The sequence below is a fragment of the Anopheles marshallii genome, chromosome 3, assembly GCF_943734725.1.
Source record: "Anopheles marshallii chromosome 3, idAnoMarsDA_429_01, whole genome shotgun sequence".
Taxonomy (NCBI): Eukaryota; Metazoa; Arthropoda; class Insecta; order Diptera; family Culicidae; genus Anopheles; species Anopheles marshallii.
The window spans coordinates 59487024-59512966 of record NC_071327.1 but is presented as its reverse complement, the minus strand read 5'-3'; the positions used below and the strand labels follow the sequence as shown (position 1 = coordinate 59512966).

At 45.7% G+C, this 25943-nt stretch overlaps 1 protein-coding gene across 1 annotated transcript in view; it reads left to right on the top strand.

The window, feature by feature from the left end:
- LOC128713833 (uncharacterized) overlaps window positions 1-25943 on the top strand; it is a 110258-nt gene that overhangs the window by 73894 nt on the left and 10421 nt on the right. The window contains exon 3 of the mRNA XM_053808702.1: window positions 20057-20241. Coding sequence (XP_053664677.1) covers window positions 20057-20241 — 185 coding nt within the window. The remainder of the gene's footprint in view (window positions 1-20056; window positions 20242-25943) is intronic.

The window sequence follows — 25943 nt, the reverse complement described above, 5'->3', positions numbered from 1 at the left end:
AACGAACACCGTGTGACATTTCAGCGGGACCATGGATGGATGGTTCCGCGCTGTAAAATGATGCGTTCGGTCGGCACACAATGGCATCGTGCAAAGAAAGGGGAAGGTGAAATATGCCTTTGTTTTTTGAGTTGTGCTCAACCACATCGCGGACCGCCAGACAGGGGGCACGGGGAAGCATCAATACTGTCCACAGCCGGCACACCGGCACCGTGTTGCTGCATCGCCCGGAAACGGCCTCGGAGCCATTGATGATGACGGTGATGGTTTGGATGGTTGTGCTAAAGCCACTACGATTCTTCCACAGATGAGTGCGGGAAGCCAACGAACCATGGCGAAAAAAAAAAACACACATAACTCGAAAATGTTTAATAATGAAACCCATTGTGTGGTGTGGTCGATTTTTCTTGCCCTGGTGTACTCATGGACCGGGAAAGTTTTGTTCAAGACAAAATACGGCACAGCTTGTACAGTGGCCAGCGTGTGCCATGCTGCCGGTTCTGAAGATGGTGGTGGTGGGTGTTGAAAATGCACTTCCCCCAGTGGCCACAATATGAATGCGTAATCGGGTAAACTATTTCCTGCCCACCCACCCAACACATCGCCGATCGAAAGAAGTTGGCTAAGTAGCTTGGACAATTTTTCTTCTCCTTCAAGACTTTACGGAACGATCGGAGAGCGGGCCGGAGGTTATATTTTTCCTCCCCCGTAAACTCCCACTCCACCCATTTTCTAGTGTGCTTTTCTATGCACGCAAAGTTTTGGGGTGGAAAGTTTTCGGAAAGCTATAAAAAGCATTCCCTCCCTTAGGGGGCAAACGCTTCCCGAAGAGTTGTTGAGCTGCCTTTATGGATTAAGTTTTGTTTAATTAGGTTAACCGGGCACAGGTGGAGTTTTCGGAACTAGTTTTACCTTTTGCGGGTCCCTGGATTCGTTCCCTGGAGTGGATATTCCGTCCACGCCCACCCTGTAGGACGATGACTTTATTCACGGGCACTCGGGCAAAAGGATTGTTTTGCAGATACAGGTAGATCAAGAAAGTTTGGCTTTTCTAACTGACGCGTGGGATTAAATGGGAAATCTGGGGAGTTTATTTTCACAACAACAACATGAGGGAGGGGGAAAACTTTTTCTTGGGATGGGTATCGTTTCGCAGAGATTTTTATAAACAGAGCTTGTTTTGATGCTCTTTGACGTTTAAAGTTTATTTGATTGATAGCTTTCAGATTATGACATTTCAATGGCTGCTGCGATGTGAGTGGAGTTAAAAGTTCACTTGACCACTCTGATCTGTTTTCAACTGTCGAATGGCGTTCATTTCAAAGCTGGCAATGAAAACGCATAGCAAAGAAAAGTCTAACAGCTTTTGATTTTTAAAATTTAAAGAAAAATTGTTTAATATCTCTGAATAGATTATATTTAAAGCTTTTATAATATGTTTTCGAGCTATATTTAAAGCTCTTCATGCTTGAGTTGAGCTCTTAGGTCGTTCCTTCATGTCCTTCATGTTTATGATCAGCAACAGAAAGTATTTCCCCATTTTTGGCTTTTTCACTGTCCTTACGTACTACCGCCCTTGATGGCGTTAAACCGATTGTGTGAGCGAGCAAGACCTTGTCAATGTCTACCGCCATGATACCATTTTACCATCTCGAAAAACACGAAAAAACATGACACTATCAAAAAGGGTCTTCGCGGTTGACTGCCGGTCCCGTGTGTTCCGTACCGGTGGATGTGCGAGCTTTTTTTTCTGTTTTGTGTTACTGTTACTTTAACAACCCTTCCGGCTCGAAGGCCGTAAGCTCGCTCGCCTCCGGTATCGATTTGCTCATCCTACACCGTTTCGACCTCCCCATCCCCTCCCACTATCGAAAGGAAGCGACCGATACCAGATACGTACGCTTCGACTGCATTGCATACGCACCAAGCAAAACGGAACACGGTTCGTTTTGCGGCGCGGACGGCTTTCGACAGGCGAGACGGGCGAGATGTCGAAAATCGTCCGCGCTAATGGTTCGCCACACCCCGCGCACAACTGCTTAGCATTGTTAATGTGGCTCGGTTTTTTGAATGGTTTTTGATGTTTATTTTTCGACTTCTTCGAGCCGCGCTGGTTGTTGGTGCATGAAAACGAGCCAAAAAATGGAAGGTACAACAAGCGCGCGGAATGAGTCAATTAGGGCGCGCGCGTTCCACCAAGGGAAGATGCTATTCATCTGCGATGGGACGGTTTATGAATGTTGGTACCGCGCAAACAAAGTAGCAAAGGGCCTGTGGCAATTTGACATTTCGCATAACACTGCTGTCGTACTTGTTGTCTACTACCGGCGGAAAGAGAGTTTCGAAAGGAGTGGATTGTCAACAAATTGGGGTTGAACAAGTGGTTTTTGGCCAAAGTTAGGCGATGTTTGCTAACATTGAATTATGCAACGCGTTTTAATTGAATTGATTTCCATATCCGATCTTTGGTGTGCGTTTTTTTTTTTGCTCCCGCCGAGCATGTCCGTAGGGCCCCAGTTTTTCCCTCAGACAAAATGTAAATTTAGCAATTTATTCACGAATCAAACATAATTCAATTGCCGAAGGGTATTCGTAAGGCCCCGCGCTGAAGTTTTCTAATCATATTCAAGAAAATTCGCTCCCTGTGATAATTCGATCGTGCCTTTGCTGTTAGACGCTGGTTGTTAGAAATCATCATGTGCTGCTGATGCCATAATTTATTTTACTTCCCCCGACAAAAGCAAACAAAAAGGTTTGTGGCCAATGCTTGTTTTTTTTTTGTTTGTTTGCGTGTTGCAAATTTCCCTCAAAAACATTATCTTTCCTTTCGCTGCCGACAGACAACAAAACGGTAACGGCCAAGCTCACACACATACCCACAGCTCGTTAAGAATAACTCCACTGAGAGCAGTCGGACTGGTTAAGATCCGCGTGGAAATGATTGTACCCTTTGGAATTCGGAAATACGAGTCCGTTTAGTGGCAGTGTACGCCTCGCCCCATTTGCACGGTTTGCAAGTCGATGTCAGCATTGACTCGGAAAGCATTGTAGCGAAGCCAGTACCTTTGTTATGCTAACAAGGTTCGTGTGGTGGTGGTTCGCGATTTATGTGCAAGGTATCGTATTGGTACGACGTTTATAGTCTTTCCATACCGTTCAGCCATGGTCCCGTTTCATTTCCATCGTAACGCTGGATCCGAGCTCCGGTACCGGATGGCGTCGATGAAGGATAACCTGCTTCCGGCTGGTATTGACGAGTGACGAACAACCTCTGCTGGTGGCATTCGATGGTGGAAGTTAACGAGAAGCAAAATATGGGATCAAAACTTTCACCTTGTGAAGTGTTGGATGTTTTTGGATATGGTTCAAATTTGCCATAGCCTTGTTAACTTCGAAATTTGTCTAAGATAGGCCATTAGGTACTTCACCGGAAATTTTCGTACTTAAGCCTTTAAAAAAATATTATTATTCCATACATAGCAGGAAAATGGTTTAAATATTGTGAAAAATTTGCATGTTAGATGGACATTAAAAATCATTCCCCGTTTACCAGCTTTACAGACAATTTTAATTACTGTCAAATTATCATCCACACGATCGGCGAATGCCACTCGATCGAACCAACACGGGCACCGTGACTTCATTAAGCACTGACCAAACAGACACGATGGTTCGTCAACACAACCGAATACTGTCCGCCCACGCGTAAAGTCTGTGCCAAGATACCGGCTTCAAAGAGCTGCTCGTCAGCTAGCCAGTTTCGGGAGCGTGGCCGAGCGGATTTGTGGTTTCGATTTTCAGCACGGTTCAATATGGCGTGGCGGTGTACGCAACCGGGCCCAATGAAACCCGGTGGCCCGGGTACTTGGAAGAAACCCATGGCCGACTTCTCGAAGCGAAGAAAGCGAAGATGGATGAATAAATTTGCATACGCTTATGGTGAGGAACCGCCACAATTCAGGGGTAAGAGGGGGACTCGAAAACGAGACTTATTTCATATTCTTGCCCGGTTTCGGGTGTCCCGATGCCCGTTTCCCCGGGAAACGTTCACTTTCACCGGTGTGCGCTGGGGCCAAATGGCAGAAAAGGTGGCCAATGTTGATTTCCCGAAATGGAAAAACAAGCGAAAGCTTGTCGTACAATTTGATTACCTTTCTGCCGTGTCGGGCCGTTAGCCGCATCGCAAGCCTTCGCCTCAGATTCTCGTCTTGTTTCTTTGAATTTGCTTTCGATTTCGGTGATAGGACGATGCACGGTGTTTCTTCTTGTTGTAGCTGATATAAAGTGGACTGGTTTCAAGACGATATACCCAATACCAGCGACCATGACCACGATCGAACGGAAACGGTTCGTTCGGTAGTGGTGTGTTTTTTTTTTTTGTTGGCCTTTCCGCCATTGCCTTTGAAGCATTCCACAGCACCCGGGAGAGCATTTTCGGACCTAAAATTAGCAATTTAATTTTGCCCCTGAATGATGAGGTAACTACGGATGTTTTGTTTTTTGCTCTTTGTTTGACGCAGTATGAAGTTCCGCTTTGTTGAACCATACCGCTTGAAATGGGTCAATCGAAGACTACTCGAAGAATCCCTACTAGAAACATCATTAGCGCAAGAGCGCGGATCGATCGGAAGGATCAGCAATCCCGGACCGAAAACCTTCGACGCGTCCGTACGGCAACAACAAACACGCAGATAGGTTCGATTGGATCTGGAGAAAACTTAATTCTTCGCTTCGACGATGGAAGACCCACCGGTAAGATTAAGGTTAAGAACCGGGCTCCGGAACCACTTACCTTAAGGCGTTAGAAAATACGACAAATCCGATTGGGAATAGGCGGAATGGGTTTTTTTTGGATGCATTTTCGGTCCGGTTCATGTTACGCTCCGTACCCGTCCGTGTACGGTTGACTTTCAGCATCCAAAAGAGGATCACAGAAGATTCGAGAAAGGAAATCGTTTCCATAATGCTGCTGTACGGTTCCGCTTCCGGGCGGGTGAGTTTTAGATGGCGGGAAGTGGCAGTGGCGAAGATGAACTGTTAATATTTATTTTGTCGCACGTTCTGTACCGAGCACGTTTATTTATGGGAGCGAAGGAAGAGAACTCTTAACGAAAGTAAGTAAGCGGCACCATACGTAGTAGCGTACCGATCCAATCAGTGGCACTCGGCGTACACGGTGCCCTTTGATATGTTCCGGGATATGCGGGAGCCATGCCTCGGAAGACAAAATGTAAACATCCGATGGGGTCGCTTCCTGGTGTGTAGTCTTCCATCGGGCTTTGGAACACAGCTGCACACACACACATACACACAAACACAAATATATACAGTTCATTACGGAACGGACGGAAATATCAACGAGTCGATAAAAGGATCGTAGTTCAATGTTGATGTTGGATTTGTTGATGGGTATTTGACTACACCTCGAGATGTATTGCACCATCTTACACGATCGTCTGCATCGACTGGCACGGCAGCGCCAGGGAAAAATCATCCGGAAGGTGATTAAAGTAAAATCATGGTTAGCTTAGATGAATTATGTACCAAACAAATCTTTCTCCACTCCAGCAAAGACAGATTAATTCCCTTTTCTGATTCGCATACTTACCATGCGTAATGTCGAGTACAATCAGTTCCTTTTACGCTCAGAACTCCGTCAATTGCAGGACCTACTCACTGGTGGGACCCGTTTGATGTTTTTCTCAACGAATCAATAGTACACGTGCGAACGACTAGACTGTTTGAATATTTCATCCGACTACGTCAACCAGCATTATGTGATCGGATCGGTCTGGCCACTGTCGTACGAAATGGCTCAATTACCATCGTCTTCTAGCGGGCACCGAAAAGATACTTCCTTTCATCTTTTAAATTATTCATTCAATGTCCATGATTTGTGTCATGTATCGGAATCCTTTTCCTTTACGCATCGACAGGGTCGCTCTCTATCTCCTTTCCTGTCGCCCTGTCGACGAGATCGGGACAAGTAACAAGAAATTGAATAGTCCAATTTTCGACACCCAGCATCCTCAAGACTACCTTGAGCTGTTCGGATAGGATGTCCTATCTGGGAGCATTTCAAAAATGCCATTCCCGCACACTCACTTCTCATGCGAAATGAAGCATGTCTCGTTAGAATCTCATCAATATACATCCATCGCCCGGAGCATGATTGGAGTGCTGGGGTAGGGCCCCATCCCGTTGGTCCAAAATGACAACCGGGTAAATTCGCATCACCGGGCACGATGACGACGGACGGAGATATGTTGGAAAAATCAGTCACGTAAATAATACCGTTATATCGGGTATTGAAACGACCCAAGCGCCCACCTTAACATTCTGCGAAACAAAATCAATAAGTCCCTACCGAAGCGCTACCGACCGTGTACACCGATCCTTGCCATCATCTCACCAGCAGGACGAGGTTGCTTCGGGTTTGTTTGGATTTGTTGTTCCCATTGGCAGGCATTGTCAAGAGTGATTCCCTGACGGACGAAACAATCTGCTATCGTAGCAGTCCATCTTTTACATCTCATTTCCGGGCGGGAGGGTTTTTCGCTGTAATCGAAGGAGGCGGGGACCAATCTGGACGAGCTTTACGGATTCGTCGTGACGATGCGAAATGAGTCAATTAGGTAGCGTCGATGGTATCGGCAGCTCGGTTAAGACAAGACAGGACCCTCCGGACAAGCGTGGGCTCGTGTTCTAATCAAGCAAATCCTCCCAAAGCGAGCTTTGTTTGGGGCTTTGTACTGGATCTCCGGATCCAAATCCATCGGCTCGAAGTTAAAGCTTTTGTGTGTGTTTCGTAAAAAGGGAAAAAAATCTCAAATCAAGTGCCCAGTAAGATTGGATGTAGTGAGGATAATTTCATGACCATTTATTCGAACGGCTCGACACGACGCGCCGTCAGTGTTGGAGAGTCTTGAGCAGCGAGGCTCGCTTCTGCCAGGCCAGAATCTGGCCATATTGATGGCGTAGATAAGGAGCAGCATTTGGTCGTACCGTAAGCGTAAGAAGCTCATTAGTATGTCCCCGCAGTAATGCAGCAAATGGTAGCGCAATGAGCGGCAATGCGACTGCCAAGTTTGGTACCCAACCCGTCAGGGACGTACACGGGCGACATTTAGCAGGTCCCGTCCGAACAATGACACACATTTATGCTGACCATAAAAAGCTCTCCACCAGCAATCAAATTGAACGGCACGTGTTCCTTTTATGTGTGTGTGTGTGTTTGTGTGTCTGCCTCGTTCGATTTGTTCGAGGTGAAGGCCACAATCGATTGCGCTGGCCAACGGGGAGACCCTCCCCCCGCAAGGGGATGCCCACGGATGGGGTTTATGTGCCGTCCCCACAAGTCAACTCGCCACAAAGGGACAACTACGCGGTGCGTTTTGGTGTGCGACGCGTTTCAAGGTTTGTCCACCGTGTGCCGAGACGTTGACGGGTTCACACGTGCTAATGGGTACGGTGGGTCGCTTTTGCGCCGAAACAACAAACACCAATCGCATCGTATCGGTGCAAGCTCACGTAAGACAGATCGTTTCTCGGTGCCCCACGGCGGGGCGGAGGGTATACGTACTTGAAGTGCTTTGTTTGAAGTGCGGCACACATGCTAATATACTACGTCCCGATTACATAAGAACGAACGCAAACGGACTCGAGGTTGCTTCCGTGCGCGACCACGTGACAATACGGGCAATATGGTGAGCTTGTGTGTTTTGTTTTTGGTTTTTTTTTGTTGCAAACAGCAGCCACGATTGGATAAGGGTTGGTCACCATTGTCACCGTAGCAACCGATTATTGGTGGTGGTTGTTCGAGATTTCATTACCGTTGGGATGTGAGAGGGTCTGTTTTGCACTGTTCCGTCATATTGGGTTGCTGCGACCACGCCAAACCCCTTAAATGGGGAACTTCAATGCATGAAATGGCGATTGCTTTGTGTGTTTCCGTTGAATCGTATCGAAAGCTCGAATTAAACGGAATTAAAACGAGGAAGTTGATGGATTAAGTGGAGACATGTCCTGCAAATAAATCATGTCCTGATATCGTACAAGCTGAAGGATAAAAGCAAAACACACACACGAAACCGTCCGGTATAACATTTATTTGAACTAGTGGCAAATTCAACCTCAATTTGGCGACCGAATCGTCATCAAAATTAATTAATTTTTTGCCATAATCCTTACTCCTTCTCGTTGCATCCACCAGCCTTTCGTTCATTCTGATGGGGTGTTGATTTTTTGCTTGTCGGTGAGAAATAGTTTAGCTCTCAATCAAATGGGTAAACTTAGCCGAAGCTATCCCGTTCCTGAACGTGGTATACAGTGTCACGAGTTCCCCGGACCCGTGCACCCGGAAGTCCTTTATAAGCCTTTTTCCACCCACTGCATATGCTTTGATGTTATCGGCAAATAAACCCTGCTCGGGCCGGGGGTTGAAACCCGAGGGGGTAGTAGTTTGATCAGTTTTATCGGGTTTATTTTACTGTCGGCTAGCGATAGCATCGGTGTGTGGTGCACTACAAACATAAAAAAAACCCTATAAATGGAGGGTTTTTGGTGGTATAGTGCTGGTAGTGTGTTTGCATTTGGGAGGTGGAACTGTGTGTGTGTGTGTTGGAACCGAAACCTAGGAGTAGCTTTTTGCGCCTTGTTAAAACTGAAACCTACCGCCCGGAAAGGTTGTTTACGCAGCGAGCGAATGTTTATTTTAATATGACAGCTACAAACATTGGGCACCGAAATATTGTTTGCATCGCACGAAACCTGCTGGCGTAGTTTTGTTGTAAAGGCAGCTCGTTAGCATCCAATTCGATTACGATATGCAAACGGATACGTTTAAATATGGGGGGCGTTTTTTTTGTTTGGTGTTACGCTTTGTATCGCATCTAAATCTAATCGACACACCGGTAACGGTAATGGAATCGTGACCGTTCTCCCTGTTGGAATGCGCGATTTGCGATTTCGTACTGGAAGCTGCGTTAAATCGGTGGATCACATCGCCTGACGGAAGGTCAGAGCTCGAGCTGTGGTACCTTCAGGGAACTATAATTATTAGACGAATCGGCCGATAGGCTTTACTAATCAGCGCCCAAGGTCTTTGCGAAACGGTTGGCCCGTTCAATCAGACGGGTGCCACTCAATCAGTCGGGTCATCGTTGTTGAGCTTCGAGCATCTTGTAACGAATGCGGGCTGCACTAGAAATAGTAAAGGATGTAGATGGACCGATAGAGCAACGGAACAAAAAAGTGGAGAGCTACATTAAAAGCTCTGCCAGATGGTAAACAACGGAGCAAAAGCGGACTCATCGCAACAAATGGAGCTGGTGGTTGATTGCGCTTGACTCACCGTAACCATGGGTAACGAAGTGAGAAAAGAGCCTCTAAGGTCACCCAACACAGACATACAGCACCACTTTCGGCAGCTTTGCAGCCTAAAACCATCGAAAATGGTCCGTTGGCGTTCCGGGGATTTGTGTGTTGATGTTTGCCATTTTTGCAGTGAACCCAGGCTGCCAAGTGGCACTTCTTCGTTTGCGGTTTCACCCCCTGGCTAGAATCGCTTCTTTATCGTTCTGAAACGACGGTTACGCTGGATAAGTACTTAGGATGGGAGGGGAAGCCTAGGTCAAGGTGGGTTAAGACACGATTGATTTATGGGCAGCCCGTCTCGTTGGTTTACGGCGAATATGCTTTTTGTGCAAAAAAAAAGGAACTGATGACCTTCCGTTTAATATGAGGGTACGGCACAGCGCGATGGTAACAATTTGTCATTTCCGACCCATGGTTTGTGACTGACGCGAAAGGAAGTACATTTTAATCTCGAACGAAGCGAACCCGAATGCTCTTTACATCATTTGTTAAAGTGGTTTCGTTTGGGTGGGGTGGGGCGGGGCGGGTGGAATATGGATTTCAATTTTGTTCGCATTTACTACTTCATTTTGTAAGGTAAGGACTTCCAACTGATGAACGCCATCTAATGGGAACCTTGGCAAATGGCCTCGAATCTTTAAACCAAAGCCGATAAAGCAAGCCGATCTTCCGAATAGTAGAAACGAATTGAGTCGAACATAATCGACCGAAACTAATGCCACTCGTCGAACCGCTCAATAAAACCACCTCTCCGTGGAGCGGTTCGGTTGCATAATTTAACGCACCCTCTTGAACGGTTGAATTTGTCCCAAATTGATCACACTAATGCACACTTTACGTTAAATTGTTTCTATCGGGTGGATTAAATCCAAACAGTGCTGGCTTATAAGCAAACACCGGTGCAGCACTCGGGAATCAGATTGTGGATCTGTGCTCCTGGTGACGCTTCCACACAAGTGTTGTGCCCACCTACAAGGTCAAACAATACGATACGGTTGCATCCTGCCGAGCAGCCAAACCCACTGTCAACTGTTTGCAGTTGATGATGGTGGCTGCTGACGATGTTTTGATGTGGATGATGAAAATTAGTTTTCTACTCAAACCTCAGGTCCCTCGAGTCCGGCGGTTTGATGGTTAATTTTCCGTTTGATGTGGTCGTTTAGAGGGTTTATTATGTACGGTGTGTGCAAAACGGTTCCTTTAACCTCCCCTTCTCTCCCCCTGCCCCACTCCCATGGTATCATTTAACCACCCACTCGCTAGAATTCTCTCGACCTGTCCTGCACGCGTCACATATATTCTCGCCCAACAAGGGACACGCTTTCGGGGGGGGAGGATTTTATTTAATAAACTAAATGAGGAAGATAATCATGGCTACCGGTCGGAGCGGTACCGACATAAACTTTTATTAAAATCGTATGCAGATTAGCACCTCTCGTACACCAGCGTTCCTCCTCCGCCCCCAAAATGGCCCCTCCGGCTGTGTTTTTGCAGAAGCTTCGGTAGCGAAATCGTTTCGAATGTGGCTTAATGGTGATGTCGAGATGATGATTATGATAATGACGAGCTATAAGAGCTCGCTAGAGTGGCCCTCTCACACACACACACACAACACCCGTCGCAACGTTTTGTGAAGCGTTTTAGTTTTGTGCAAGTTATGACTTATTTTAGTGCGGCTCGTGTTTCGGTCTCGTACTTGATTGTGAGATAAGGGTGGGTCTTTTTTTTTTGTTCTGATTTCCCTTTTTGGGCCGGATCGGTGAAGGAAAAACTTTTACGGGAGTGCCCACCCACCCACCATCGGTTACCGGGCGGGTGTATCGAATTCATAATTCCCGTCGGAAGCAATTTGTGCGCTCGGTTTCTTCGTTGCAATGCGTCAAAATTTAATTCGTCCTCTGAGGACTCATTAGTGCTGGAGGAATGCTGACACTGAGCTATTTTTTTTTTCCTGGGAGAGAGAGAGGAACTCACGTTCACTCACACACCGTTTGTCAACGTCATTGGCATCGGTGTTACATTTACAATTCATTTGAAATGTTCCACCAGCTACCGGGGAACCGGGCCGATCCAGCAATTAAGGTTCGTTATTCAACCCTCCGACACCGTTCGTTGACGCTACTGTCAGTGCCAGCGCTCTACGCTGGATGCGAATCCAGTTTTTTTTTTCCTTCACAAGCTTACAGCTTACATTTCTAGCTTCAGATAAACTCATAACTTTTCCACCGAGCAGAGCACCCACACTCTCTTAAATGTGTATTTTTTCCACCTCTTGTACCATCGCGCGTGGAAAACCGGGGAAGCTTATTTTAACCGGGGTGGTTTATCCACTCCGTTTGAGCAAAAAAAAAAAAAAACCCCGGTAGGAAACCGAAAAACTGAAAGTGAAACCTTGCCACTCTGGGAACGACGTGGCATGACGTGGCGTTAAAATGGGGTGCGAAGAGATGAACAAAGCGAGAAACAGAGACAGGCCAGGAGGGTTTGATAGAGAAAAAAAAATATACATATACAGACACACACTTCATAACACTTACTTCCTCTCACCGGGGTCTTAATTTGTGCACATTATGTTGAATGAAGTTGTTGGCAAGTTTTGAGCGGGATCGTTGTGTCTTTACCGGGATTTTACGTTTCCAGTGCACTATGCGTTGCGTAGATTTGGATCGTTCGTGCTAGCTTTTCTCGGACAATTTTCCGCGACTTTCTTGAAGCAAGGACGCTATGATTACTGTTTGTGCGCGCAAGTGTGTGTTACAGTGTTAAAACACTTAAAGAAAAAAAGTTTTAAGTGATACGTTGCAATCAGTAAATTTCCTTTTAACATTCCCATCCCATTGCGGTTAGCTTTTTTTAAGCTTCAGCATGAACTTTAAAGCTCACTGCCAGCAGACCAGTGGAACGACCAGTTTACTTGGATAGTGTGTTTAGTTGCAGCACACTTCGTTGACATTTCCGTATCCGGTTGCTTTGCTTTTTTTTAGTGCCAGCAAGGAAGGAAGTATGTATCCCTTTTTCCAACTCAGTATCCAATTTTCTAATTAGTTTTCCTGTTGCAGCATCACTTTACGAACGCTTTTCACGAACACTTATCGATTATTTCGCTGCTTTCGGGTGAAGAAAACTTTACCTATTAACAAACCACAGTCGGAGCGGCGGGGGGTGGAATGTTGGTAAGGAGGAGAAGGAGAACGTTGCCATGGTTTACTAAAATATTCCAACTCGAAACACTCGTACGGTACAGAGGCGCACGGTGTGTTATAGTTCTTTTGGCGGAATTCAAGAAGTGGCGCCAATGCTTTTCCAAAGAAAATTCCTGTCTCCTGCCGAACAGCCTCTGGCGTTGCCTGTTGGTGGGTGGACGCAATTGAACTAGTATGGCAGACAGGCTGGGAAAGTAGCTTCGACACACACACACACACATACAGCAAACGCTGTTCACGATCGTAACGGAACGTGATTTTGGTGCCAATGAGAGGATAAAACGATGGCAGCAACCGTTACTGAAGCCGTTCCTTTTACTGCCTTGGCGTCAATCGCTTCCGGAATCGTTTTCCGAAAGTTTGGTCGAGGAAAATGTATCCTAACGACACATACTGCAATGTGTGCCGAGGGTTGGACGTGGTGAGGTGGAGTTGGACCAATTCTGAGACGATTTCCATCCGAGGGAAAGCATCCACCGGGAAAATACATTCCTTGAAGAGTGTAGCCCAAGAGAGGGAGAGAGCGAGAAAAAAAAACAATCGCCGGAAAGCATTCGAGGTCGAGGTTTACCACAAATCGAGGTGTCCTTTTAGTGTCCTTGCGATCTCGAACGGAACGGCTGTTGCTGTCTTGGTGGTGAGTGCTGTCATGTTGTCTAACACCCGTTGTTGTCGTTATCGACGGCGGCCGAAATCGTTCGGGCAGGAGCAAATGGCATTGGATGTGTCTGGGCAAACGAGAAATCTGTATTATCTTAACGACGAACGATGGTTTTGGAATATCACTGCCCCGGTTTGGGAGCTTTGGTCCGTTTGGAAAAGTGGCAACTTTTGCCCGGCCGTAACAATTTTCCACCACGGCACAGGAACGATAGCCGAGTGAACATTCAAAATTCATGATAACACGATGCTGGTCGAACCAATGGGCATTGTTCTTGTTGCTTTTCTTCATGTTTTTGTGTGCTTTTTTGTTTGGTTCGAGCGCCAGGGTGGACGAGAATGCCAGGGTGATGTACACATTCCCATAAAATTACTTAATTTACAACAATATTTCATAAGCAATATAAAATAAGGTATTTATGGAGCCATCGGAAAATGCGTGGCAGTGGGAGAGATAAAGGCACCGAAGGAATGGGTATTGTCATCTAAGATTTTGCTACAACGAGATGCGATAAAGGCAACGAAATCTGGGGGCCATTTCACTCGAATGGTACGGTGGGTTTCAGAACAATGTCCTTTCATACATACTATTATGACACTCGCTCGCATCGTTTCGCACACGTGTACCTCCTCCCGACGTAAGAAAATTCTCCCTTTGCACCCACTCCCATCCTTTCACTTTCTCCCCACATCACGGAAGGTCGCTAGAGTCTTGCCAGCAGATGTTTTCTGTGTACGATTTTGATAAATATGAGTTTTCCTTTTGTATTATTGCGATGAACGACAACCCGGCTTCCCCACCCCGGGTGGAAGGAGGACCGCTCGCTCCCACAGTGCATCTCGGGTAGTATGTGCAAGCGACGGACCGGGCAGAATGCTGAAACCACCACGTCTTTAGGCGGCAGGTTTGACATTTATGAATGCCTTCTGGAACGCCTTTGGCAGGGCAGACAGCCCATAGCCCGACCGTAGACCCATGGCGGTGTTGGGTGATAAATTGATTTTGCAGTTAGGAATTGTTTACTGTTTGGTTTTGTGGTTGGTTGGTTGGAGAGTTTAATATATTTATTATAATAGAACAAAGCGCAAGATTTGTGCTTCGAACGATTAAAATTAATTATGAAGAAAGTGCTTGGAATACTTAATCGTTTTATTCAACAAAAGACAGAAATTAATGTTTATTGTTCGTTATTTTCCTACACTGTCTACACTCAAGTTATTCAAACGCATCCCGTACGCTTTCGTTTTCCATTGAAGCGCACTGAAGTCGTACCAATTCCTGCCAATCAATTGCATGCTAATGTGGCCGCTTTGGCAGTGAACAAACAAACAAAGTGTTGCGCAAAGTGGTCCACTGTCAATTGGTTCTGCTCGCCATTCGCTGCTCCACACGTGAAGCCGAAGACATTTACCGCACCAACCGTTGGCAGCAATTCGGCTGGAAACGTGCACAAACGGTGACGTGTGTCCTCTCTATGTGTGTCCTTTTCCCCGTGTTACAGAAACCGAGCAATCGGGCCTGTTAATCAATGATCCGTGCACTAACTGAAAGCATGGCTACGGGGACGGGATGGCACTGCCTTTGGCAAAGGCACTCACCGGAAGTGAGCCATCCAAATCACCGCCGGTAAATACAGACACAGGACACAGGGTCCTTTCCGCCGGTTGGACAATTGGTTTGTTGGAGCGATTTTATCGAAGCATCAAATTAGATTCGACGAACACGCTTTTCGCGCACGTCCTAGTGTGTGCGTGTTGCTGGATGAGCGAATCACATCCACACGCGCGGGGAAATGGTTTCGCATTTTGCAAATGAAATGGACCACGTCGATGGAAGGATGGATATTGGTGCAAGCTGGCACACCCGACGGGTTTGGACGGGATTTCGGCAAACAGACGTGCTCATTTTACCGAGCAGCTTTACGAGCGTTGTCACGATTTTGTTATTGAGATGTGTGTTTTTGGTTGGATGGAGTTTTTGCAGCGTTTCTTCTGCTTTCCGACGCGTTACAATGCTGCCAGCGCCATGTGGGCGTTGTATGTTTTTTTTTTCTGCTGAAAAAAAAAGTTTAGCATGTCGTCGTGGAATATTTGATTGTAAAGCCGGCTGTCCATTGTATGTGGTAAGTGATTTAACCGAACAGTTGTAACAGAGCAGCTGCACTCGTTTGGTACAAGTTTGAAGTGAAATCATGTACAATTCGTGCAGGAGTGTTACATAATGCAGGGTTTTCGAGTTAAAGTGAGAATTTTGTGACTGTTTCTCGATTCTGGTCAAGTTGAATTTGAGCATCAGAAAATGGAACTTTCGGGAAATTGTTGTGCATAGCATTGATTTTAAACAATGATTTCACGCTTGACACATCTGTCACAACATTGACACAACTATCTACCTCTGTATATTCCACTTCAACTTGAAAAGCATCCAGAAACGGATGAAATCTTATGATTTGTTCTGAAAAATCTGTTCATGGGGGCTTTGGCTTGCGGGGCTCTAATTACATAAAATGGCTTGTCATTACGTAGTAAAGTATTTTAAAACACATTTTAAATGAAATATTGGTCCCTTCTTTTGATGTCTTTATATTATAGATCTATAAATTGTATAATGTCACCTTAATATGACATTTTGTGGGAAGACAACCTCCAGTTCCTTCACTGTTGATTGGGCCAACTGCACATCAGGTGCGATAAAATATTGCTAATATTGTGTGTGTGTGTCATTTACGGTTAAATAATCGTAAACGGTAACCTTTAACTTCTTTTCCACACTCGTACTATCGCTTTCACTGCGCAATGGCTTCAAATAACCATAACCATCAATCTGATGTCTGGTTGAAAGCCGCAGACCCTCACGCCATTTTTCCAACCCCGTGCTGTCGGCCATTCTGTTGCTGAGGCTGAGGGGTGTTGTCATCAAGGTGTGAATAATTAAATTGAATATCACTTGCGGATTATGCGTGTGAAGTGGATACATGTGTGTGTGTGTGTGGGTGTGGGCGTGCATTTATGGAAGCTCCACTGGCTCACGCCTTCCAAAACATTGTCCGGGCGGGTCGGTTCCACGGCTGGTGGAACGATAAGGGGTGCAACATTTTCTCTAATTATGATCCCACTTGTTGTGAAACGTATTTCAATTTGCATCATAAATTTCATCCGTGCTGTGGGATTATGTACTGTGCCGTTTCGCTCCATTCGCAAACCACAGACTTGTACGGTGCGGTATTAAGTCTTTAAAGAACAGTGCGCCATTTAACAGCGCTCCTGTGTTCCTTTTTTTTTGCTCCTTCAGGAATGTCGGAAGCATCGGAGCCGCACGGTAGGTACTGATGCTCCGCAAACGAATGCTGTCAGTGACAGTGGAGCAAATTATGGTTGTGTAATGAATGAAGAAACAATTTTCCAATTAGACAGCGACATGTTGATAAGTGGGAGAATTTAATTTTCTTTTCGTTGATTTGTTTTGTCTTAAACTTTCTTGCGTGCGGCAGCTTGTCGCTGTGCAGATTGTTTCGCAGAGCTGGAATCCACCACAAAGACAGCTTAATCTGATTAGCTGCAGCTTCCTCCAGCAGGTTCGTTGTTATTTAATTATCTTCTGTTGGTCGTACCGGGCTGGGCTTGAAATTCCCACGGGCTACTTGTTGGCGAATATTGCCATTAATCTAGTCCGCTCTACGATCGCTGCAATATGTAGATTTGATGCAATCGATTATCGACCTTAGCAACCCGGGCGAATGGTTCAACGTTGGAGAATGATTTATCTCGCCGAACCTAGCAGGCGGGTAGCCTCGCCTGCAGATGAGTGCATTGGTCCGAGCAGTGTCAGAGTTAATTTTGTAATCATTGTCCAGCAACAGAAGCAATCAAGATCCCCCGGCTCATGGCCACAAAGATTAACTTCCTCGGAAGCACTTGTGGAGACAGTGTGGAACCCGAACCCCGGGTAGTGCGGGGTTCGCATCCAAAGCGGTAATCAATATTAATTAGCACGTAACAATAATATTGTTGACATTTCGCATTGATTGGCTCGGTTTCAGTCAGCTCACCGAGTCGCCCAGTTTGAATCCATAATGTATCGGTAGGCTTATTTTCTTCAGCTCATTGAGTACACTCGTACACCGGAGCACACCTTGACGTAACCGCACCTCTTTTACCAGTTGTTCCGCTACGTGGTGGCATGTTGTTGACGGTGCTTAGTTTGTGGCTTTGGCTCTGCGGATATATGATGCCGATTCGTCTCCGCTTCATCTGGCTCGCGTGTAACCTGCGGGGTTGCTGCCGTTGAATCTGGGCGAACTCTGGTATGGGTTCGAACGGTGCGGTTTGTTGGTTGGTGCGCCTTCGAGTGCAAATAATGAGAGAACGCTTGGAACCCGAACCGATCAGCCCGACCGACAGTTGATTGTGGTTAATTTACGGCGCCAGCTAACATTCCGCCGGTGCTTTTGGGAGTTTCCGCGCGGTTGTGCTGGATTGCTTCCGTTGTAAATTCTTGACTAGCAGCGTTGCATGGGGTTTACCCATTCCGATTGGTATTGGCTGAAATTGTTACCAGCGCGTGGAATGATGGAATCTGCAGGGTTTTGCAACTGGATTGACTGTCTGGTATGCCCCACTGTGTTTTAGTAGAAAGATATCTTCACCCCGTAGGTCGTAATAGACATGCGAACAACAACACCAACTCTATGCAATGGAGAAAGTTTTTTTTATTTTATAGCCTCATTCTTTTACGGTCAGCCTTTTGTTCGGAGTTTATCGAAGTTTTGTTTTATTGAGCATCGTTTTAGCATAAAGCCAGACTTAATAGTCCGGAGCAGCCTCGGTGATGAACAGCTAAACAAACACCACACCACTCGAGAGAACTCCATTTCGTCGTGAAGGACACAGCCGGAAAGTTGAACCATTAAAGTTCAGGTCCTTTTGGGCAGGAAAGTTTTTAGTTTCTCTTCCGGAACAAACCCCCCGGAACACTCAAACACAACCTTTCCTTTTGACGATCTAATGGTGGCAAACTTTCCGTCCAGTTCCGGCTATCTGTCATCGATTTTGTCGGAGAAGATGTGTCTCAGCCTTACGTGAGATGCTACACATATCTTACTGCAGGGCAAAAACCACCTCCGAGAACGAGAGACGGTCGTCGCAAAACGGGATCGGCCCCAACTTGACCGATGTCATTTTCACGGCCTAATGACGTTACGCCGGTGACATTTATTTCAAACCGAGCCGGTCTGCCGGTGAAGGCGGGTCGTAAAATGTTGGACGTTATCTCTTTACCACAACCGGGGGGTTTTGCTCGAATATCGCCCCCAAACGGCTATGGGACATGTGTTACTTATGCAGTGTAAACAACATCGTAAAAATCATAGTTGCGTTATGATTGCGGCCCGCCTCGGTTGATGAGGGTTCGCTGGCAAGGTGGAATAATGCATTGTGATGTTTATGTGCCGGAGCAATGTTCCAACCTGTTCCGGATTGCACATCGTAACGAAATTGGGGTGTAGCATGATGTTTTTGTTTTCGGTTTTGGAAGATGGGATCTTCGTTCTGAATTGCAAAAAAAAAAATCTCCACCGAAGTCCTTTCCTTTAGCTGGGGCCACATTTTCACAGTTCAGCAAAGATGTGTATGGGATGCTGATTTCCATTTTTCCGCACATTCGGTTGCGCTTCTTTTCCGGGAAATGGTTCCAATAGAAGGTGCAGCTCGCTTTGGTACTTTAGTTCCCTTGTGCCACATTCACAATGTAACGGCCGTGTATGCGTGTTGCTCGTGCATTGATAATTTAAGCTTTTTCCGCGCCCCCTAAAAACAACTAGAATAAATGTAAAACGCCGGAACTCACATCTTGTTCCGGTTTCGGTTGTAGCATTTCGACAAAAAAGCAAAAGGCAGATAACATGATAATTCTCAGGAATGCAGAATAAAAACAATCCCCCCACTGGAAAAGGCACGGTGGATCGCTTTTCAGCTAGTGGAAAAAGCCTGTTTTATGCTAATGAAACATCAAGCACAAAACCGTTTTTCCTGCCCGTGTTCACTGGCTGTTGGATTTTTTGCACGGAATTTGCAAGATGGACGTGGAAGCGTGATTTATGCACCGAGCTGCACCCGACTACCGCAACAATGCATTAATCTGCAGCGCGTGTGCGAGTGTGCGCTTGTATGGAAAACATTTTTGACTGCTTAAAATTATGACCCGTACCACCATCAGTCATCGGCAACGGAACTGTGGATGAACGGATGAGCTACATTGGAAAACAGTGAACACATTCCAACACATACGGCATATGTGTGTTTTTTTTTTGTTGTGTCCGTGCGTGCGCTCTTCCGAAGACAGGCACAAACAAGGGTTAAATAATTAATTAATCCAATCCAATCCAATCCATGCACGGGGAACAACAGGATTGTGCGATTAAAATGTGCCATTATTGATGGTGGCTTTTAATCATGTTCCTCCGACTTCAGGTACGATTGTTGTCGCTTGCTTGCAAAAGACCGGGACGACAACGGCAACAGCTGTGGTGCCGTGGAAAACATGTGTACACATAAGGCGCGAGTGCGTTGTTACAATGTTTCACGTTTTGCTACTCACTCAATACAACGCTGTGCTTGTTTTCTATCCGGATTAAGGTTATCGGGGATGAGCCGATCGGTTACAATGGTCTGTAGGCTTATTGCGCTTATTGTACGCTTGTTAAAAGATTTAACTTAAAAGATTATGTGAGTGAGGAGGATTTTGAACAGAAAATTAAGCAAAGTATTCCACTTGCCAAATGATTTAAATCTAATGAATTTGTTCCATTTTCCCATTTCAGTTCACCATCGGAACGGTCGCGTAAAGGGTGCTGCGGTCATTGGTTCGCCGGACCACCGCTGAGGGCGCTCATTGCCGTGGTGGCTCTCGGTGGAGTAGCCTGTGCCTTGGGCGGTGCTGCACTCGGCGCTACGGGATTGGCCGGTTCACCAACGTCTCATCTTACCGCTGCCTTATTAATGATAGGTAAGTCCGTCGCTTTTGCGCTCTATCCACTCGACCTAGCTTCGGTTGGTCCCTCGGTACATTTATTTTATTCGTTCCGCAAACAAAACAAAAAGCACCGGAGAACACTTTTCGTTGTACTACTTTGAAAATGCTACACGTTCCGCAGTGAACGGAAAGATCGGTCTTTTTGAAAAAGTTTCGCACTTTCTTCGTAGCTACGGTGCCACCCATTCGCAAGATCCTGCCGAGTTCCGGCAAAGGAAACATCTGGTCCGGTGGAATAAAAGGGAAATAAAAACAGTGGAAACTTTGTTGTCGATTGTCTTTGGCCGGTTCTATTTTTTTTCATTCTCTCTCTCTCTCCCGTTACCACTTCGATGTTCCGACCCGTGTTAGGAGATATGCCTGCCTGTCCCTAGTGTGCGTTGCAGGGTGGCAGACGGTTGTTGGAAACTAATGGGAGACCCGGGAAATATGGTGCACCGTAAATAAGTTCCACTGTGTTGGGAAAACTTGCAGCGTTAGAGATGGGAGAGGGATGGATGGGTGGGAAACAAGTGCTAAGCTGCAGAGGTTAGCAGGGTGAAAAGCACCGACTGTACATTAACATGCAAATTCTAGCGCCCGGAAGAAGAAATGACTCTAGGTGAAAACTTTGCTTCATTTATCACCCGGTACCGGGCGAGGTACGTTAAGATCTTACGGCTTTAATTTGCCCATTTCTGGGCAAAAATTGTTTTCAAACCGTGTATTGTTTGCTGCTCTGCTGAAATTATGTTGTTTCAAGTAACGAGGGTTTTGCGTTTTGTTTTTGTTGACACATTTTTTTTTCGGGATGCAACATTGGCAAACCGACAAAAAACTCGGTTGATCGAGGTTACGTATGGAGGGATTTTCGCTTCCACGAATCGAACATTTCTTTTCCCTCGCATCGTGTTGTAAAGGTTCGGCAAAGTGTGCAGTAAATCATCATTATCCCATCAAATAGGATTGATCGTGAACCACAGGACGGATCGCTTTTTTTTTTGGCTTCTTTCGCGACCCATACGAATTCGTTCCGCAGGGAGTAAAAACTTGCTGTACCAGGTGTAGCTGGTTTGATTTTTTTTAAAGGACCCCATTTTTCCCACCACCTGGAGGCTGTGTCCCTTTGCGTGCATCGCCGAACCGAAGGCAGAGGTTCATAAAATATGAATTCAATTTATTTATATCGATTTACGAACTGCGTACGCTTGGTGAAAGTTCCTGGTGGGCATTCGGTAAAGCCTAGCGGGGAGATTTTTGGCAGTCACTGTTCCTACCGAACTGGTGTGCAGGTGAACTTGCCCAACGGTACTATCGGTAGATGTGGCCAGAAGAAAAAAAAAAAGCAACGAAGTGGTGGGTCTGGAAAAGCGATTTAAAAGGTCCTTTCGCGTAGGTAAAGGTAAACAGGCAGACGTGTAGGAAAAAAGCTCCTGAAATAGAATTTGTGTGTTTTTTTGGGTGACGGTTCGTTCTCGTTGAGCATGTCTTTTTTGTCGGTACTTCAGCTTCTTGTGACTGCAGTAACCGTATTCACCTTGCGCACCAATCATTTCAGCCTCCGAGGAGAATGAATGGAAGGTTATAAAGTCAAATTCGATGTCAAGCTGTAATCGATGTTGGGAAACACGCTGCAAAGGCATATACACACAGTCGTTAAGATGACATTCGACTGGCATCGGTAACATAAGAGCGACCGATATCAAAATTGATTGCTTTATCAAGTTGTTAACATCAATTTAGTTGTCCAGTGGAGGGTTTTTTTTCTTATTGATAGTGTTTGCAGATGTACTTTGAGACACGAAACATTTGTTTATCCATGGCTTTATTCATTTTAAATCTGGTTATTCAAATAATAAACATCTTTTTCCTTCTATTTGGGCATTCGTAATGAGCCTGGTACAATCACTTTTTGTGGCAAGAGTAATATATAAAAGAACAGACGTAAAGTAACCTTTTTAAGCTGGCAACAGTGTGATATCGCACACAATTGTAGAATGGTAGTGGTGGTAATCAAAAAAAAAACCCAGCCAAGTGTCTACCGTTTAAAAGCACGCTTAAGCTTTTGTGCCCGATGCCGAAGGAAGCGAACAAAATAATGTTTGGGTTTTTGCGTATCTTCTCCAATTTCCCCGCACACGATTGCGTGTATGTGTTTGTGGTTGCGTTGTTTGTCCGTGCGTTGTTTGGCAACACACCCAAAACCTTTGCCTCGAAACACCAAAACGAGCATATCCACACCGTCGTCGTCGTGTATGGGAATGCTGTTTTTGGCCCTTCGTGTCGCAAAAAAATAAAAGACCAGGAATGCTCACAGTGCAGCAAGAGAGCATCAAGAGATAAATCTTTTCCCGACGTTGGAAAACCTCCACCCGGAGAACGGAAACAACAAAAAAGCCAATTCCTGCTGGCTTCGAGTACCCGCACACGGACTGGCCAAAAGCACGGGCCACGAGATAGAATTATTTGTGTGCCAGAGAGGGAAAAAAACGATCCACAAATCGGATTTAGTTTTTATTCACCGCAGATTGCTTTGGAACCTTTGGTTGAAATGGCATCCACGGTGCCTTTTTTCGCGTTTGCCTTCATTTGGCCTGGTTGTTTCAGGGCTGGGTGGATGCTTTTCCGCTTGTTCTTTTAGTAGCTTTTTTTTTAAAAAAAATGGAAGAATCCGATCACAACTGACCTTCAGACGAAAAAAAAAGTCATAAAGGACCTCTTATCCATTCGAATAAAAAACAAAAAGCTTCAAAGCTATTCGTATCCCAACAAGGGCTCTTGATAGTTAAATTTGTTTGTGGTTTTCTCCTGTTTTTTGTTTTTGTTTTCCTGTGTCGGGTTTTTAGTGATGTTCGTTCGATGCCGATAGCTATTGATTGCTGGCAGTAAAAAACACAAGCCAGGTGCTGAAGGATATTAATTTCAAAAAGGAAATACTAACTGAAAACACTTTAATGGTAACGTAATTTAATGAATGCTTCACACAATTTAATAACTAGCAGTGATAAGCCGTTAACTAATCCCTTTTAAGTTTCGAGCGATAAACGCAGAGCGACATTTTAAAATATCCTTCTTCACACATACACAAAGCCGCTTAAGCATCTAAACTGTTCCGGAAATAAAAGAAACACACACTAACCGTGCCAGAAATCTACTTAGGGGGTGGTAAACGCAAATTCGCGCGCGCAAAAACACAAAAATACAGTCGTAAAATGGACACCCCCCCCCCGCGGTATCGGGACCCCCGGAGAAAAAGGCGTGAAAATGGGAACACGGAAACACACTGTCGTGTGGGCATGCAAGCCGGCGAACCAACGCTAGGATGATAAATATGTTGCAATTTTTATCCACCTTCAACTCCCAACTCTCCCCTGTGCTATCCGACTTTAGTGCCAAACCCGTGGCCGGCCGGCCGGTCGAAAATTTCACGACGAGTGCAACCCCAACTCGCAAGGAGTCGACGAAATTTATGGTTTCAATTTAAAATGCAATAATGATAACGAGTGCGCCGCGTGAATATACATCGGAAAGCGTGTGCGTTGTTTTTTTTTCTCTCTCCCTATTTTTCTTTGCAATTTTCTTCCCTTCTTTTGACTGTCGGTTTAGGCGGTGCCGTTGGTTTTTGTTTCAAACCTTTGCCCGAAGCATTTGCCACGCGAGTAGGAGTTTTCCTTCTAGCGGCGTCCATTTTTCGCCTTCAAACACCTTCCAGTAAGGAGTGCGGAATGACCGTTGTGTGCGTTGTGTTGCAGTGAGGGGGTTGGGTTGATGCGGGTGGAAGGGCAGAGTAGGCAGACAGGAAGAAGGGCACGATTGTAGAATTGCTCACTTGAGCATAATCACTGTTAACTGAACCGTATAATAATCCGCGTAGCTCGGTTCGCGGAAGGTTGGCTTTACACAACAGGGCGCAACAACCCCAACAAAAGAGCTACTTGAGATCCGTTCAGGCCGTGCAATGCATCCGGTAGGGCACGAAATAGGGCACGAAAATGTTATCGCATTTAGATGGGCGGTTGAATGTTTTCTCCGCCAGGGGGCGCTGTGCGTTGAACAGTTTGCTTGGCAGATAACGTAGTAGGCAATGCGTTCTCAATTCCTTGGAAGGAGCTTCTCTAGAGCTTTTGTACATTTTGTCCTTAAATGAAGGTGAAATAAAAGTAATGAAAAGTTAAAAATAAATGCATTGCATCATCGGTGAGGAAAAAAAAAAATGGCAGAAATTTAAATAACATCCCACATCACTACCATCGATTTGTTGTGTTTGCAAACAAACTATCTCCGCCTTCGCTTAGCAAGCAGCTCACGGGATTGCATGAAAATTAAATTTCAAACAAAACAAACTTTCCTCCATGGTATTAGGTAGAAGGGGAACAAAGACGGTATGTTTTATCGTACTCGCAAACAAAAATGGAAAAATAAACAGAATTCGAACTCCCATCATCATCATCATCATCATCATATCCTCGGTAATCCTGCATCCCGGATCATTGTCCTTATCTTCTGGTTGGTTACCATAATCATCCATCTCCGCAGGCAGCAGGCAGCACACGGGTAACATCATTTTCTTCGACATCATCAGTCAGCCAGCAAACAGCATCACCAACTTTCCCGATATGTGTACCCGTTGGCAGGACGGAAACTTTCGGATCCGTTCCAACGGTCCCCGTGGTTCCGGGGGTTTGCATTTCCTTCGCACTCTTCCACCACGGCAAACAATTTACCTTTGGTCTTGGCCGTTCGGCGAGAGTTTTGCAGCAAAGTTTCGCCTCCGTTTCCCGTGTGCCATTGTTAGCTTATCATCAAAGATGCAATTTTGTTGCAATTTCCAGCCCACAGGCGCACGCAGGAGATGTGAGGACATTGCCGGGGTCTGGGAAAGGATAATCTTTCGCCGGTACCGGAAAAGTGCTGGAAAATAAAATGTTGGCCGTGTGTTTTTTTTTGTTCAAACTGTGCTCTTGTGCACCATTTTATCTGCTAGGGAATTGTATCACTCACTTCAGCTATCCTTCCAGCACGGCAAGCCTTGCCCTACTACTACTCGTACCATAGACACAGAACGGCTTTCAGCAAGGAACAGCTTTTTAAGTTGCAAACTGATCACTCTCTTGAAAGTTCCGGGTTTACTTTCATCGTACAAGCTTAACCATTGATTGCAAACAGTGGTAAAGCGAAAGGCAGCGAAAAAAAATGTAATTCAACAATAAAAGCCCAACCACCAAAGAAAAGGATTCAACACGACTGGTGGTTGGTGAAATTAAATCCACCATAAGTAGCGTCCACTTCACCAAAGTCCCGTGTGCGATCGTTTAAAGTTTTAAAGCCGCGTGCAACTTAACACACACGAGCATCGTAGTGTTTAATTTGGGCAATTTGAAGTTTCCTCCACGGCCTTCTTACTCCACGGTGCATTAAATTGCATCGTTTCACGAGCAGTGTAGCAGTGCAATTCCCATGTGCAACAGTGCAATCGTTAAAAATAACACTCACTAAACCCCATCGACGGCCCACGGGGAACGGACAATGGGTCGGAGCGAATGGTGACAGCGGTGGTGCCAGCCGGCGACTATCGGCAGTACTCAATCGGCAGTACAGTTTTCCGGGTGCATCGGGCCGTTCGGAGCGCAAACCGCAGCAGCATCAGGGCTTACATTCTAATTACCGCATTTCGGAAAAAGCCGCTTTTCCAAATG